Source organism: Bos mutus, chromosome 5, assembly GCF_027580195.1.
Source record: "Bos mutus isolate GX-2022 chromosome 5, NWIPB_WYAK_1.1, whole genome shotgun sequence".
In the NCBI taxonomy this organism is placed as follows: domain Eukaryota; kingdom Metazoa; phylum Chordata; class Mammalia; order Artiodactyla; family Bovidae; genus Bos; species Bos mutus.
Window position 1 is genome coordinate 108,101,033 of NC_091621.1, and position 16,177 is coordinate 108,117,209.

General features: G+C 39.4%; 1 protein-coding gene and 1 pseudogene across 1 annotated transcript in view; one reads left to right on the plus strand and one right to left on the minus strand.

The window, feature by feature from the left end:
* Positions 1-16,177, plus strand: part of SLC25A17 (solute carrier family 25 member 17) — a 43,345-nt gene that overhangs the window by 8,750 nt on the left and 18,418 nt on the right. Inside the window, exons 2-4 of the mRNA XM_005899460.3 lie at positions 10,287-10,347; positions 12,139-12,205; positions 13,594-13,745. Of these exons, the coding sequence (XP_005899522.1) occupies positions 10,287-10,347; positions 12,139-12,205; positions 13,594-13,745 (280 nt within the window). The remainder of the gene's footprint in view (positions 1-10,286; positions 10,348-12,138; positions 12,206-13,593; positions 13,746-16,177) is intronic.
* Positions 7,522-7,621, minus strand: LOC138988096 (U6 spliceosomal RNA; annotated as a pseudogene).

Below are 16,177 nucleotides of genomic sequence, written 5' to 3' on the forward strand. Positions count from 1 at the left end.
CCATACAGTGCTGCAGCTGCTGCTGCCGCTGCCAAGTCGCTTCAGTCGTGTCCGCCTCTGTGCGACTCCATAGACGGCAGCCCACCAGGCTCCCCCGTCAGTGACTGGGATATATAATAAGTCCCCTTCATATGAATCTTCAACTTGAGAGCTTTCAGAGATGCAGATACGCGTTCCATCACAGTCAGGTGTGAGTGAAATGGCAGCTTGCCCTCCGTCTCCTGTTGCTGACAATCCTTCAGCTCTGCGTCTCCCACCCCTCCCTCCCCTAGCCAGTAACTCTTTGCTTGTTCACTCAGTGCCAGACCCTGCATGCCAGCCGTCCTACTGTCCTGCTGTCCTTTTCAAGGTCCTGTACTATAAGGTTAAAAGTGTTTTCTTTATTTTTTGTGTTTTTATGTATATTTGCGTGACCAGTATTATAAACCTATTACAGAACGGTACTATAGAGCCGATGGTGTTAGTTGGGTGCCTAGGCTAACTTTGTTGAATTAATGAACAAATTGGACTTAAGAACTCACCCTTGGAACAGAGCTCGTTCGTATGTAGTGGATTTACTGTGGTAGAATTTTGTACCTGGGATATATAATACTGCTCGAACTCAAGTGAGAGGGTATTTAATTTTTCATCATCTGAAATTCACTGTGCCCAAGACTGAACTACTAATTTCTTAAAACTATATCATTTTCATTTTCTATTTCCTGTCAATTTTCTGTCTATTTTCTATTTCTGTTTTCCTCTTTTCATTTACCTATTTCTGTCAGTGGTATCTTCATTTCTCTGCCTCTCCCATCTCTCTTGCGATCCACATCCAATAAATAAGCAGATACTATTGAATCTTCTATAGTTCTCCTGGCAGACATTCCTTCTCTATTTTCCTAGCCACCACTCAAAGTGATTCAAGGCCTTATTATTTTAAATCAGATGTATTGATACTTTGCTAAAGCAGTATTAGTATTTGTGCTCTGGTCTTTCTGGTTGAAACTCTTGAGGCTGTGTGGATGGCCCCTTATAATGCCTCTGGTATGTCTTTTAATCAGATACTTGTGTACCAAGAGCCTAACTTCAGATTCTGGGTTTTTTCCTCCCTGATTTTGTCATTGTCCTCATTTTCATATTTGGGATACAGTGGTAGTTATTTTATGTTTGCTCTGATTTACTTTTGCTTGGTATTTTTTACTGTATAAAATTTTGTAAATTTTTTGGAGCAGGGGAATTAAGTTAAGAATGAATTTCTAGTTCACTTGTTAAATATCCAAGGAACATAGAAGAGAGGTGGTGGATGCTTAGGGGTAATAGATTCAAAATGTGAACATATATGTTTGGGAATTAAACACATTATTGAATGATCTGTGGGTTAAAGAAGAAATCAAATGGAAATAAAAAAGCATTTAAAACTGAGTGATAGGGAATTTCTGGTGGTCCAGTGGTTAGGACTCTGTGCTTTCACTGCGGAGGGAATAGGCTCAATCCCTGGTTGAGGAACTGAGATCCCACAAGCTGTGAGGTGCAACCATACACGCACAAAAAAGACTGCCTAAAATTACTCAGTGCAGATCAGATCAGATCAGATCAGTCGCTCAGTCATGTTGGACTCTGCGACCCCATGAATTGCAGCATGCCAGGCCTCCCTGTCCATCACCAATTCCCGGAGTTCACTGAGACTCATGTCCATCGAGTTGGTGATGCCATCCAGCCATCTCATCCTCTGTCGTCCCCTTCTCCTCTTGCCCCCAATCCCTCCCAGCATCAGAGTCTTTTCCACTGAGTCAACTCTTCGCATGAGGGGGCCAGAGTACTGGAGTTTCGGCTTTAGCATCATTCCTTCCAAAGAAATCCCAGGGCTGATCTCCTTCAGAATGGACTGGTTGGATGTCCTTGCAGTCCAAGGGACTCTCAAGAGTCTTCTCCAACACCACAGTTCAAAAGCATCAATTCTTCGGCGCTCAGCCTTCTTCACAGTCCAACTCTCACATCCATACATGACCACAAACAACTGATAGCTCTGGTGGCGCATGCTAAAACTTGTAGCTACGCTAAAAACAAGTCATTGAAAAAAATCCCTAAGTGGGAAGACATCCTCTGAATAAGTGGGTTGGAAAACATTATTCTTAAGGTGGCAGTGCTTCCTAAGAGGATCTGCCAGATTTGGCATACTCCATATCAAAATTCCAATTTGCTTTTTTGCAGAAATTGACAAGATGATCCTAAAGTTTATATGAAAACTCAAGGGATCCAGAGTAGCCAAAATAATCTTGGGGAAGAAAAATTTGGAGGACTCTTAGAATCCTAATTTCAAACTTAGTACAGAGCTACAGTAATCAAGAGACTGGTATTGGCATAAGGATAGACAGGCAGATCAACAGAGCAGCACTGAGAATCCAAAAAAATAAACCTCCAAATTTGTGTTTAGTTGACTTTTGGCAAGGACACCAAGGAACATCAATGGGGAAAGAACAGTCTCTCTAATAAGTTATGCAGGGACAGTGGCACATCCACATGCAACAGAATGAAGCTGGACCCCTGCTTCACGCCACACAAAAATTAACACAAAATGATCCTCAGACATAAATGTAAGAACTCAAACTACAGAACTGTTAGATGAAGACATTGACATAAATCTTCATGACCTTGGATTAGGCAGTGGTTTCTTAGATATAACACCAAAAGCACAAGTAATAAACATAATTTGGACTTGATCTAAATTAAGACTGTGCTTCAAATACTATTAAGAAAGAAAAAACAACAGAATGGAGAACATATTTGCAAGTCTGATTTGCTATATCTGATAAAGTGCCTAGCCTCCAGAATATGTAAAGAATGTTTGCAGCTCATTAATAGAAAGGCAAATAGCCTAATTTAAAAATGCACAAGTGGGACTTCCCTGGTGGTCCAGTGGTTAAGAATACGCCTTGTAAAAAAAAAAAGAATACGCCTTGTAATGAAGGGGACACGGGTTCGATCCCTGGCCCGGGAAGATCCCACAAACTGAGGAGCAACTAAGCCTGTGTGCTTAGAGTCCTTGCTCTGCAGCAAGAGAAGCCACCCCAATGAGAAGCCCAGACTCATCACTAGAGAAAGCCCTTATGCAGCAACAAAGACCTACCATAGTCGATAAGTAAAAATTAATAACTTCAAAAAAATGCACAAAGGATTTGAATAGACATTTCTTTTGTGAAGATATACTAGTAGCCAATAAATACATGAAATGCAAGTTATCAGAGAGATGCAAATCAAAACCACAATGAGATACTATTTCACATCCACTAGGATGGCTATACAACCCACTCCAGTACTCTTGCCTGGAAAATCCCATGGACGGACAAGCCTGGTGGGCTGCAGTCCATGGGGTCGCTAAGAGTCAGACACGACTGAGCAACTTCACTTTCACTTTTCACTTTCATGCATCGGAGAAGGAAATGACAACCCACTCCAGTGTTCTTGCCTGGAGAATCCCAGGGACGGGGAAGCCTGGTGGGCTGCTGTCTATGGGGTCGCACAGAGTCGGACATGGCTAAGTGACTTAGTAGCAGCAGCAGCAGCAGCAGGATGGCTATAATTAAAAGCACAGATAATGACAAGTGTTGCAAGGGTATGGAGAAACTTGAAACCTCATGTTTTGTTGTTGGGAATATAAAATTGTATTGTCACTGTGGAAAACTGTTAGTTCCTCAAAATGTCAAACATAATTACCATATGACCCAGCAATTCCACTGCTAGAGAATTGAAGACATATCCATGTAAAACTTTGTATACAAATGTTCATAGCAGCATTATTCATAAAGCCAAAAAGTGGAAATAACCCAAATTACCAACTGATGAAAAGATAAGCAGAAGGTGATTTATCCATATAATAGAATTTTTTTCTACCACAATAGAGAATGAAGTTCTGATTCTATAACATGGAGGAACCTCAAAAGAAGCCAGTCAGAAAATCATTTGTTATTTGGTTCCATTTACATGAAATGTATAGAATAGGCAAAAGAGAGACAGAAAATAGGTTAGTGGTAGCCAGCGTGCGAGAGGAAGAGAAAATGAAGAGTGACTGCTTAAAAAAAAAAAAAGAGTGACTGCTACTGGGAATGGGTTTTCTTTTAAGGTGATTAAAAATGTTCTGGAGTTAGCTAGTGGTGAATGTTGTACAACTTTGTGAATATCTGAAAAAACCAGAGTTGAAAAGGAAAGCTGTCAGGTACAGCGAAAATACCTAGATGGAAAGGAGTAACTTTTAAAATCAAGTTTGGAAAAGAAGAAAGACCTAAAACCAATGAGCTGAGCATCCATCTCAAGATGTTAGATAAGGATATAAGTTCACAAAGGAAAAGGGAGGTAATAAAGAGAAGAATCAGTAAAATAGAAAATAGAAACACAAAATGTTCTTCCATGTGGTATGTTTTCAGTTATTTGTTGAGAATGGAAATTTGATTACGAAAATAAAACAGTATATGATTGCATATTGGTAAAATAATGATTTCACCCACCCCTAACAAAAATCTGTCAAGCCATGGTACAATCATTATTGTCTTAAAGGTGAAGAAAGATGCTCTATTCCAGTAAGTTCCAAATCTACATTTCTGTCCCAGAGTCTCAGGAACTCCAGATGGATCTGGCTGCCTGCTGGATATCTTCATATAGAAGTCTTTGAGGCACTTAAAAGTCAGGCTTCCATGGTAGCTCAGCTGGTAAAGGCGCCTGCAATGAGGAGACCCTGGTTCGATTCCTGGGTCTGAAAGATTGGGCTTCCTTGGTGGCTGAGATGGTAAAGAATCTACCTGTAGGGCATGAAACTTGTCATCGATTCCTGTGTTGGGAAGATCCCTTGGAGAAGGAAATGGCAACCCACTGCAGTATTCTTGCCAGGAAAATTCCATGGACGGAGAAGCCTGGCAGGCTACAGTCCATGGGGTCACAAAGAGTCAGATACGACTGAGTGACTTCATTTACTTTTAATGCAAAAGCCAAGCTCAATATGCTTTTCCCGAAGTTGCTCCTCCTGCAGTATTTACCATCTTAGTTCATGACTACACTCTCACTGTTTTGGTTTTTTTTAAGCCAGAAACCCGGGGTTGTCCTTGAAATTCCACTTCCTCTCCCCACATCTGTCCAGTCGGTCACTAGAATAGTCCTTAATATACTCAGCAGAAGCCTTTGACTTGACGTCTGCTTAACCCCAGACTTTTGTTCCCTTCTTAGTCATGCTCTCTGTATTCTGAGGATAATAGCCTTTGAATTTCCAGGATGTTCAGGTCACTTCCAGACTTGACTTGGTTTTCCTTTCAGAATTCTATTAGATGTTTTTCTCATCTAGTGTCTCTGTTACTTTAAAAAAAAAAAAAAAACAAAAACAACCAAACCCAAGCCTCTGATAAATGATTCCCCTAAGGTATTAATTATAGGCTATATTTATTTTTTCTAGAATTATTTGCCTTTTATAGAGTTTTGTGGAAAGGTTGTGTCCAACCCAAAAGTTTGTGATGTTTTCAATTTCTTACATAACACGGGTATATCATCAGCTGAAAAGGATATTAGAAGTGATATGTTCAATAATTAAGTTTATTAATAATGTACTATTTTTCATATTTAATGGCATGTTTATAACAGAAGTTCTCAAGACTATCTGGTCTCATAATTTCTTTATACTCTTAAGAATTATTGCAGACTCTGAAGAGGTTTTACTTATTTGGTAATAATTTTCAATATTTATTGTTCTAGAAATTAAAGCTGGGAAATCATAAAGATACTTATCTGCTAAAAATATTAAGCCTGTTACATGTTAACATACATAGCATTTTTAAAAACTGTATTTTTCCCCCATTAGTAAGAGTGGCATTGTTTTGTATTTTTGCAAATCTCTCTAATACTTAATAGAAGATAACTGGATCCTTTTATCTGCTTCTGCATTCAGTCTGTTACAATATTATACATCACAGAGCCTCTGGAAAGCTTCACTACACACTGTGAGAAGATGAGAATTAAAAAAAGGCAAAAAAATGGAATTATGCAGTTGTAGTTTATGAAAACAGCTTTGATCCTGCAGACCCCTGGAAAGGGTTAGGGGACTTTCAAGGATCCCCAGCCCATTGCTTTGAGAATCTCTACACTGTCTTATTCTCTTGTATTCTGGTGTCTTTTTTTTTTTTTTTTTTAATTTCCTTCTCATTTCAAAACTAAAGCCAACATATGCTTATTGTTTAAAAATAATAATTATACAGAGATACATCCCAAGGGAGTTGTTAAGCCTTCTCCCTATATAATCCCTGTTAAGAATTTCCCAATTGTGTGTGTGTGTTAGTATTGTGTATACGTGTACACTTTTACAAGTAGAAGAGAAAAATGCAAAGTTGCTTATGTCTTGATTGAAAAAAAGATTGAGAACTGAGGTAGAACCGTGAACAGTAGAACCTGGAGTTCAAGAGACCTGGGTTCTGGCTGCCTCTGCCCCACTGGCTTTCAGCAGACTTCTCAGTGATGCTCTGATCCCCGTTGTGGCTCAGTGGTAAAGCATCTGCCCACAGTGCAGGAGACGGGTTCAATCCCTGTGTCAGGAAGATCCCCTGGAGAAGGAAATGGCAACCTGCTTCAGGATTTTTGCCTGGAGAATCCCATGGACGGAGGAGCCTGGCCGTCTACAGTCCATGGAGTCGCAAAAGAGTCGGACATGACTTAGCAACTAAACAACAACTTCTCAACCCTGGCCAGGCTCCTTGGTGTGCAGGGAAAGGGTCTGCAGTGCCAGGTGACCTGTAAGGACTTTTCCACCTCCAGGTGCCAGTGTGGTGTAGAAATTGTTTTCCCAGCACCAAATGGTTAAATGCCAGAAGGGGATGGTAGATTGTGACTCAGAATGTTTGGTTTTGGTGAGTTAGAAGAAGGTTGTTTCTGGGAAAGAGAGTCTTTTAAATTGTAATTGTTGTCAACAATAGAACTCCCACTCGGAAGGTTGGAATTCTGTGGGACTCAGATAATAGATTGATGTATATGCCTCTCTGGCACCTGGTGTAGTCACTGTCTCAGTATTTTGTGGTGTCTCATTTTATGTGAGTGAGAAGACAGTCCTAGAGAAAAAAACAACACTGAGTATTTATGAAGAGCGGAATTTAATTCAAATTTCTGAAAAAGTCATAAGACTGTAGCTTAACATAAGACTTTCATGTATAGAATTATGAAAACAGTCATCTGTGTGTTTGCTTGGTGAGAAGACAAATACAGCAAGTCCCCAAAGTACTGAATAGCTATGTTCTCAATTTACCTTTATCATTTGCAATATACTTTCTCATAGATGTTAAGTTTATTTGTAGCTGGATACAGCTGTACTTTTGTTATTAATCACAGGCTACCAGGTCGAATGGTGTAAAACAAGCAGGTCAGAAATCAGATACACAGCCCACGAGCTAAAATTAAAATGTCAATGTGTTCCTTTCTGGAGGCCAGAGGAGAAAATCCATTTCTTTGCTTTTTTTGGCTTCTAGACGCTGCCCACATTTCTTGGCTAGTGGCCCCTTTGTCCATCTTAAAAAAAAAAAAAATATGGAATGCTTCACAAATTTGTGTGCCATCCCTGCGCAGGGGCCATGCTAATCTCTGTATAATTCCAATTTTAGTATATGTGCTGCCAAAGCAAGCATCCTTTGTGCATCTTAAAGCCAGCAATAATGGGCTGAGTCCTCTTGCCTCACTCCCACCTACTCTTCTACTTTTAAAGACTTTTGTTGGGCCCACTCAGATAATCCAGAATAATCTCTCTGTTTTAAGATCAGCTGATTGGCAAAGTGACTTGCCATGTAATGTAACATGTTCACAGGTAACTGGGGGTTAGAATCTTTCAGGGGGCTATGATTCTGCCTACTCTATCTACCTTCTGTGCATTTTGGTTTGTGGTTTCTTCTTTCAAAACAGCCTTACTCTGTTATCCTTTTAATTTCTAATCCACCAATTAGATTCCTTTTTGTTTTTCTACAAAGCACTTTTATATTAATGTTCTAAATCTTCTGTCTCAGTATTAGTGATTGGAATGCAGAGGAGGCAGTGATGGGTTTTCAGTTTACCATCTGGATCCAGTCTTTCCAGTACTATTATATTTTTAAGTGTTTTTTAATTTTATAGATCTGAGTTTTTTATGCTAGTCCTTGAGGAGGTAGTAGACCTTTGAGCTCTTTGGACTGACTGTTCTCTTTATCTTGGTACAAGACGTACTTTAAGATTTCAAGATTGGAGGAGGCCATGGCAACCCACTTCAGTATTCTTGCCTGGAGAAGCCCATGGACAGAGGAGCCTGGTGGGGTACAGTCCATAGGATTGCAAAGAGTTGGACATGACTGAAGCAACTTAGCACACACACAGGGCAGGGTCTTCTAAGTTAGAAAACCTCAGGTGTCTACTTAAAGCTGACAGGGAAGAAGGATGGAGGTGATCCAATTGTTTGAGGAAGTAGTTTCCAGGCAGGACTTTTCTGTCTGGAGCTGCCCTGTCTACGCAATAGCCTGCATAGATGAACTATTGCAGCATGATAGGAAGTAAACTAACCTTGATACGTGTTCACCAGCTTTCCAGCCCCCATTTTTCTTGGAAATTGCCTGTAAGGTGAGCAGAGATGCCAGGAGAATAGATTTGTAGACTGTACACCTTTACAGATCCAGAGTTACTTAAACCATTAAATATTATCTAGTTCTTATTAGGAAAGATCATTTGATGTGGGAGCCATCAGCATAGCATAAATAGCTGAGTTCAGTTCAGTCGCTCAGTCGTGTCCGACTCTTTGCAACCCCATGAACTGCAGCACGCCAGGCCTCCCTGTCCATCACCAACTCCCGGAGTTCACCCAAACTCATGTCCATCGAGTCGGTGATGCCATCCAGCCATCTAATCCTGTGTCGTCCCCTTCTCCTTCTGCCCCCAATCCCTCCCAGCATCAGAGATAGCTGAAAGTAGACTGAATTTAATAAACGTTTAAGAATCAATGATATTCAGAGATAAATAGATGTTCTCACAATCGAGTGGAAGAGTGAGATTTCACTGCAGCCTGAATGCTCATAAACAAGTGCTGTGGGAACACAGAGGACCTGATGGCTGGGGGTAATAACATTTAATCTGAGTTTCTAAGAGTAACTAACAGGACAACACAGTGTTCTCCCTTGTCAGACAGGCTCATCTATAAATAGATAAGAAACTTAGCACATTTTTGTTCTTATCTTTAAAGTTGACTTAGTTTCGCATTGTTGTCATGATAAAAATATTTTGTGTTACCGTTATTAGATCAGTAGCCTACAACTTGATCTTATGCCCAAGAATGTACACCAGAGGGGTCTGCATCTAGGTTGATAACCATAAACCCACCTGGGGATTTCATGCATATGATTTTATCCCTAACTGTATGCTTCTAGTTTTTGTCTGTCTTGGGGCTTTATGAATGAAAAGACTGGTTGTTGGCTTCTTATTTTTCCCCACTGATAATTTTTGTCATTGGATTCTCTTGGATGAATTATTTATAGAAGTTTTAGCAAAGATATTTCCCTCTTTTATTTACAACCAAGCTGCTGGTGCTGCTAAGTCGCTTCAGTCATGTCCGACTCTGTGCAACCCCATAGACGGCAGCCCACCAGGCTCCCCCGTCCCTGGGATTCTCCAGGCAAGAACACTGGAGTGGGTTGCCATTTCCTTCTCCAATGCATGAAAGTGAAAAGTGAAAGTGAAGCCGCTCAGTCGTGTCTGACTCTTATCGACCCCATGGACTGCAGCCCACCAGATTTCTCCATCCATGGGATTTTCCAGGCAAGAGTACTGGAGTGGGGTGCCATTGCCTTCTCCGTTAAAACCAAGCAGACAGAGCTGTTTTAAAGAACAATATGATCCTTAACCCTCTTTTACTTTGTGGTGAATGTATTATTAAGGAGAGAGTATAGAAATACGTATCTGATTACGAGATTTTTTGGTTTCTTGGGTTATCAGAGGAGAGCATAGGAGCAGTAACTGACCAATAAAAGGTTAAAAATCCATTTACCTGCTGTCTTTGACATGTGTCCAAGGTTGTAAATCCCTAAATTTGTCATCTCGAGGGACCCACGACATTTTCTTTTTCAATATCAGAAAGAGATTTCTTCTATCTGTTCAAGTATGTAACTAACAGAAGTTTGAACAATAATGATCCCAGTAGATTAAAATAATCTGTATATTCATTCTCTGAAAATTTGATTTGACCCATTGATAGCAACGAATTTATGTTCATTTAAAAGTTGTGGCTCATTATTTTTGTGATACCATAATGGCTAAAGGCTTTTCAAATTTTTCAGGGAAGCATGACAGCAATGACAGTATTTTTTCCCTTGGATACAGCTCGACTTCGACTTCAAGGTGAGTATCTTATTGTCATCACATTCCTGTTCATTTGACATCAGGAAGCAAACTTATTTCTCTACTAAATTCTAAATTAACATACGGATATTCTGTTTCATTAGTATCTGCTGTTGTGCATTTTCACTGACTTTAAAGACTGGTCATCACTGCTATTTTCTAATTAACAGAGAGGTGTTTGTGAATGAGTCATAGCCTCAGCCATTTTCTAATCTGAGAGACCTGAGTGGGTTTGCATTAGTCATTTTGAATCATTACAGTTTGTTCTGATAAACAGTATGACTTTTGAAAGGCAGAATGTAGAGGTTTTTTTTTTTTTTTTTTTTTCACTAGGAGTAGATTTTCTGGAAAGAGAACAGAGAATAGGAAACATGGACCCACACATCATTATCATTGCTCTTCTAGGCATGGAGTTCTAGGCGCCCCCCACTCATTTCACTTTATATTTATAAATTCTACTTGTTTTTTCCTCAGTATTTTTCAACTTGAAATTATAAGCCTATGCCCAAACTTACATTAAGAGATAAGAGTAAGATTAGCTTTGAATAAACTAATTGCTGTGTTAAAACCCTTCATGACTACTGTTTAATTAATTTTAGAGATTTTGGGCAGGTAGTACTTTTACATGACTTGAAACCTAAAATACATAAAAAGATAGATAGTACAGTGGAAAAAATCTCACTCTAGTCTGCCTCCTTTTCGCTTCGCTATAGATAATATCTTTTCTTAGTCTCTCAAGTAGCCCTGAGAGTCTTTATGGACTAAGAAGCAAATGATATATATTCTCAATTTTCTCTTTCTTACTCAAAAAGCATACTTTTCACACTATTCCATATCTTGCATTTTGGGGATGCCTTCCAAATCAGGTTCCTGGGGGCTTCTTGATTCTTGCGGTTGTAGAGTGGTCCATGGCACGGCTGCAGCGTAACCTGTGTACCCCTGCACTGTTAGAGATCCTTTGATTATTTCTCCTCTTTTGTGCAATAGACTTGTTCACATGTCATTCTGTTTCTGTAAATTCTGGGGGCTAAATCCCCGGAAGTGGGGTTGTCGGATCAAAGTGTGAGTATTTGTAATCTTGATGGTTATCGTCAGGTGCCTTGTACAGTGTTCCCTAGTTTGTCATCTCATGAGCTATGCAGGTACCAATTTTCTTACGTAATTCATTCATTTTCCCATTTTTAGATTCTCAAAATGTTCAGATATGGGTAGGAAATTTGAAATTAAAGTAGGTTTTGTTTTCATTGAGAATGCCAAGAAAAGTAGAGTTCTCCTTTTAAGACCTTTTTTTTTTTTAGATTAGGAAACAGAGCCCAAGGCTAACATTTTGAAAGCTTGAATTTTAATCCTGGCTCTGCTGCCAACCACATGTGTCCTTCACAGTGTTGTGTCTGTAACCTCTTCTCTAAAAGGGAAATGGTAATTTATTTTCTCTCTAGTTTATAAGATATTAAGATAAAAATGAGAATATATAACTTTGAAAAAAAAAACAACAGAAGAGCCCTATGAAATATAAAAAAATAAATTTCTCCTTTTACATCTTTTACTTTACAAATCAGGTATTGAATTAAAATGTTTTATGGTTCATGGATAACAGTTAAAACCCAGGGAATCAGCAGTTGAGAATTTAGCCCACGGGAACAGAGGAGAATCATTGAATTCTGAGGCAAACCAGGGAGCCCAGAGATTGAAAGATTGCTCAGGCGAGGTCAATGGCCTCTCAGTGAAATTTGTTGGTGCTGAAGATAACAATTCTCAAAGGATTTATCTTTAAACTCTTTTATCTTGTAGTTGATGAGAAAAGAAAGTCCAAAACAACACACATGGTGCTCCTGGAGATCATTAAAGAAGAAGGCCTGTGAGTACTACCGTCTCGTTCATCTTTGTCAAATGGAGCAGCTCACTGGGAGATTCCTGGGCGTCTGTCGTGTCTCTGCTCACTCTCTATCCATTTCTCATAGCCTCGTTGTGTTGTGAATTTGTAATTGCCTGACTTTTAACTACATAGTTGTTTTCACTTCCTTGAAGGTCTGTGGTTGGCCATTATAATTCTTGATCACAGAGACTTCACATGAAACCTATGCTTTGTTTTATGTACAGTAAGTTGAAGGAGGTGATAGCTGTTTGATTCATCCTATCAGATACATTCAGACCTGTGTACCTTTTAAAAAGCTTTTAATTTGGAAATAATTTCAAATTTACAAAAAGCTGCAAAGCTAAAATAGTGTTAATACAAAGAATATCAGTATGTAGTTTACCCAGATTGACCTGTTGTTGACATTTTCTTTCCTATTTGTTTTTTCCATTTCTGCTCATGCTTTCTCCTTCCCTCTCCGCCCGCCCCATCCTCCTTCCTTTACTACACAGACACACAACGCACTCAAGTTTTTTTCAGAATTATTTGTTAGTAAGTTATATACCGTACATCAAGCCCCTTACCCCTATGACTGACATTTTCAGAGTGTGGACCTTCTCCCGTTATTTTTCCTTAAATAAAATGTTTCTCATTTTAAGTTTGCCTCAAGTTTCTTCATGATTAGCATGAATCTATGCATTCTTGGGCAGAATAACATGTAGGTGAAATTGTGTCCTTCTTGGGATGTCCCATCTAGAGTCACATATTGTCCACTTGCCCTTTACTGGTTAATTACAATTTCTTAGATTTGAGTTAACCACTGAATAATTTTATTTTTCCTCTCTTGCACCTGTAAGCAGTCTATGAGGAAATACTTAATTTAGTATTATAGAGACTCAGAAATGCCGTGGTTTCCAGTCGATTCCTTAGTTATTTTGGTGGTCACATTGTCCCAGCTGTGGCCAGTATGAGCCCCTGCAGTCTGGTTCCCGTGCCCTTATGTCCCGATCACTTTTTTTGGATGCCCCCATCACTTCTGTTCTGTATTTACTTAATTTTAAATGTTCTTGCCTTGTAATAAAGTGAGTGATGCTGTATTAACTAAGTCATGAGGAAATTGTCTCTAATTTTATATAGTAATTTCTAAAGGAAATCAAGGGGAGGAATCAGTAAATCAGTCATTGAATGTATGTTGTTTCCTGTTATCTTTAATGCTAGAAAAGATTTCTTGGGCATCCTCAGAAGGTAGGATATGTGTACAGTTTGGAGTTTATTTTGATACAGGAATGAACTTTGAGAATATGTGAATGATGATCAGCCTTTTCTAGGACTTTCTTTTCTAGAGGCTTCTGTCCCACATCTTTACTTTGCTTATTGTGTTCTTCTCCTAGCCTGGCACCATATCGAGGGTGGTTTCCAGTTATCTCCAGTCTCTGCTGCTCCAATTTTGTATATTTCTACACTTTTAATAGCCTCAAAGCAGTCTGGGTCAAAGGTCAACATTCTACTACTGGAAAAGATCTGGTAGTTGGATTTGTTGCAGGTAACTTTAAGTTTTCTGAATATAAGGTGTTTTTATATTTTATTGTTTATATTGTATTCATATACCCTATATGAGGTTATTTTAACACACAGTAATACTACAAAGAATGTAATTAGTTTTCTAACTTGAGTCTGTGTGTGTGTATAGTAAAAATGCATAACATAAAATTTACCATCTTAATATTTTTTAAGTGTATATTTCAGTAGTAGGTTTATTCACATTATTGTGAGACAGATCTCTATAACATTTTCATCTTACAAATAAGAAGCTGCTGCTGCTTAAGTCACTTCAGTCGTGTCTGACTCTGTGCAACCCCATAGACGGCAGCCCACCAGGCTCCCCCGTCCCTGGGATTCTCCAGGCAAGAACACTGGAGTGGGTTGCCATTTCCTTCTCCAATGCATGAAAGTGAAAAGTGAAAGTGAAGTCACTCAGTCGTGTCCGACTCTTAGAGACCCCATGGACTGCCGCCTTCCAGGCTCCTCCATCCATGGGGTTTTCCAGGCAAGAGTACTGGAGTGGGGTGCCATTGCCTTCTCCAAAATAAGAAGCTCTATACCCATTAAACAGCAATTCCCCTTTCCACCCTCCCCCCAGCCCCTGGTAACTCCAGTTCTGCTTTCTGTTTGTATGAATTTGACTACTTTCAATGCCTCATGTAAGTGGAATCATACAGTATTTGTCTCTTTTTTTGACTGATTTATTTCACTCGGAATAATGTGTACTCAAGGTTCATTGATGCTGTAGGATGTGACAGGATTTCCTTGTTTTATAAGGGTGAATGGTATTCTGTTGTATGTATATACCGCATTCTGTTTATCCATTCACCCACTGATGGACACGGAGGTTGTTCCCACCTCCTGATTACTGTGAATAGTTGCTGCTGTGAGCGTGGGTTGTATGAATCTCTCTGAGTCCCTGCTTTCAGTTCTTCTGGATATGTTCCAAGAAGTGAGATTCCCGGATTATATGGCAATTCTTTTTTTAATTTTGAAAGGAACTACTGTGCTGTTTCCCACAGTGGTTGCACCGTTTCATAATCCCGCCAGCAGTTGGTTCCAGTTTCTCCACATCCTCATCAACACTTGTTATTTTCGTTTTTTTTTTTCCCATCATAATGAGAGCGAAATAATAGTTCACTGTGGTTTTGATATGCAGTTTTCTGATGATAGTGATGTTGAGCATCTTTTCATCTGAAGCTGAGCATCTTTGGAGAAATGTCTGTTCAAATCTTTGCTCCTTTTTTTGAGTTACTTGATTTTTTGCTGTTGAGCTATAAGTATTCTTTATATATTCTGAATACTAGCCCCTTATCAGATATATGATTTACACATATTTTCTCCCATTCTGTGGGTTGCCTTTCACTCTGTTGGTTATGTCATTTGATGCTCAAAAGTTTTTGAGTTGGATATTATGCCATTTGCTTGTTTTCCCTTTTTTGCCTGTGCTTTAGGTGTCATGTCCCAGAAATCATTGCTAAGTTTAATGCCATGAAAGCTTTTTTCCTAATTTTCATCTAGGAGTTATATAGTTTTAAGTCTTTAATCCGTTTAGAGTTACTTTCTGTGTGTGGCGTCAGTAAGGATTCAACTTGATTCTTACGTGTGTGAATGTCCAGTTTCCTTAACACCATTTGCTGATGTGACTACACTGTCCATTACCCCATTGGCACCCTTGTAAAGCTCAGCTGACCACATACAGGAAATTTTATTTCTGAGCTAACTTGGCTTGTTTTCATCTTCTTAATAGGAGAAGAGGGTCAGTTATCCCTGTTTAGTAGCCTGTACCCGGAATTTATGGACATTAAGATCTCTTTTTTTAAAAATGAAAATTACAGTACCTTTCCTGCTTATTTTCTGGGGGTTTTGTTTGTTTGTTTTGTTTTTTGGACTGAGATGTTTAACATGAACAGGACTGGCTACATAATTTCCAGGGTCCAGTGTAAACTGAAAATGCAGGACTCCTGTTCACAATTGATTAAGCACTCCAAGATGGTTGACAGTGAAGCCTTACACCAAGCACGAGACAGGGTTGCATACCCATGAAGCCCACTCTTAGTGTGAAAGCGTTTAGTCAGGTGTGACAAAGAGATCTTAGTGCACAGCTCAGTGTAGTCAGTATCATCATAGTCGTTAATACTTTTGGGGTTCATAGGAGAAAGAGGGTCCCTTTTGGCTGGGAGATATCTGCATATAGAAAGCAGTGGCTCTTGCACTGTGCCTTGGCAGAATTAGTAGCACTTGGAGATAAGTGGTGGTGGTTTCCCGATGGAGGGAATTGAGAGAATATAGGACCTTGTTTAGAACAGTGAGCGATTTAGTGAGTGGGTAAAGTGAGTATAGGAACATGAGCAGTAAGTTGGAGAGTTAAGGAGCCCGATTTTAGAAGTCTTTGGATCCTTGTCACCTGAGGTTTCAGAAGAGCTGGGAAGC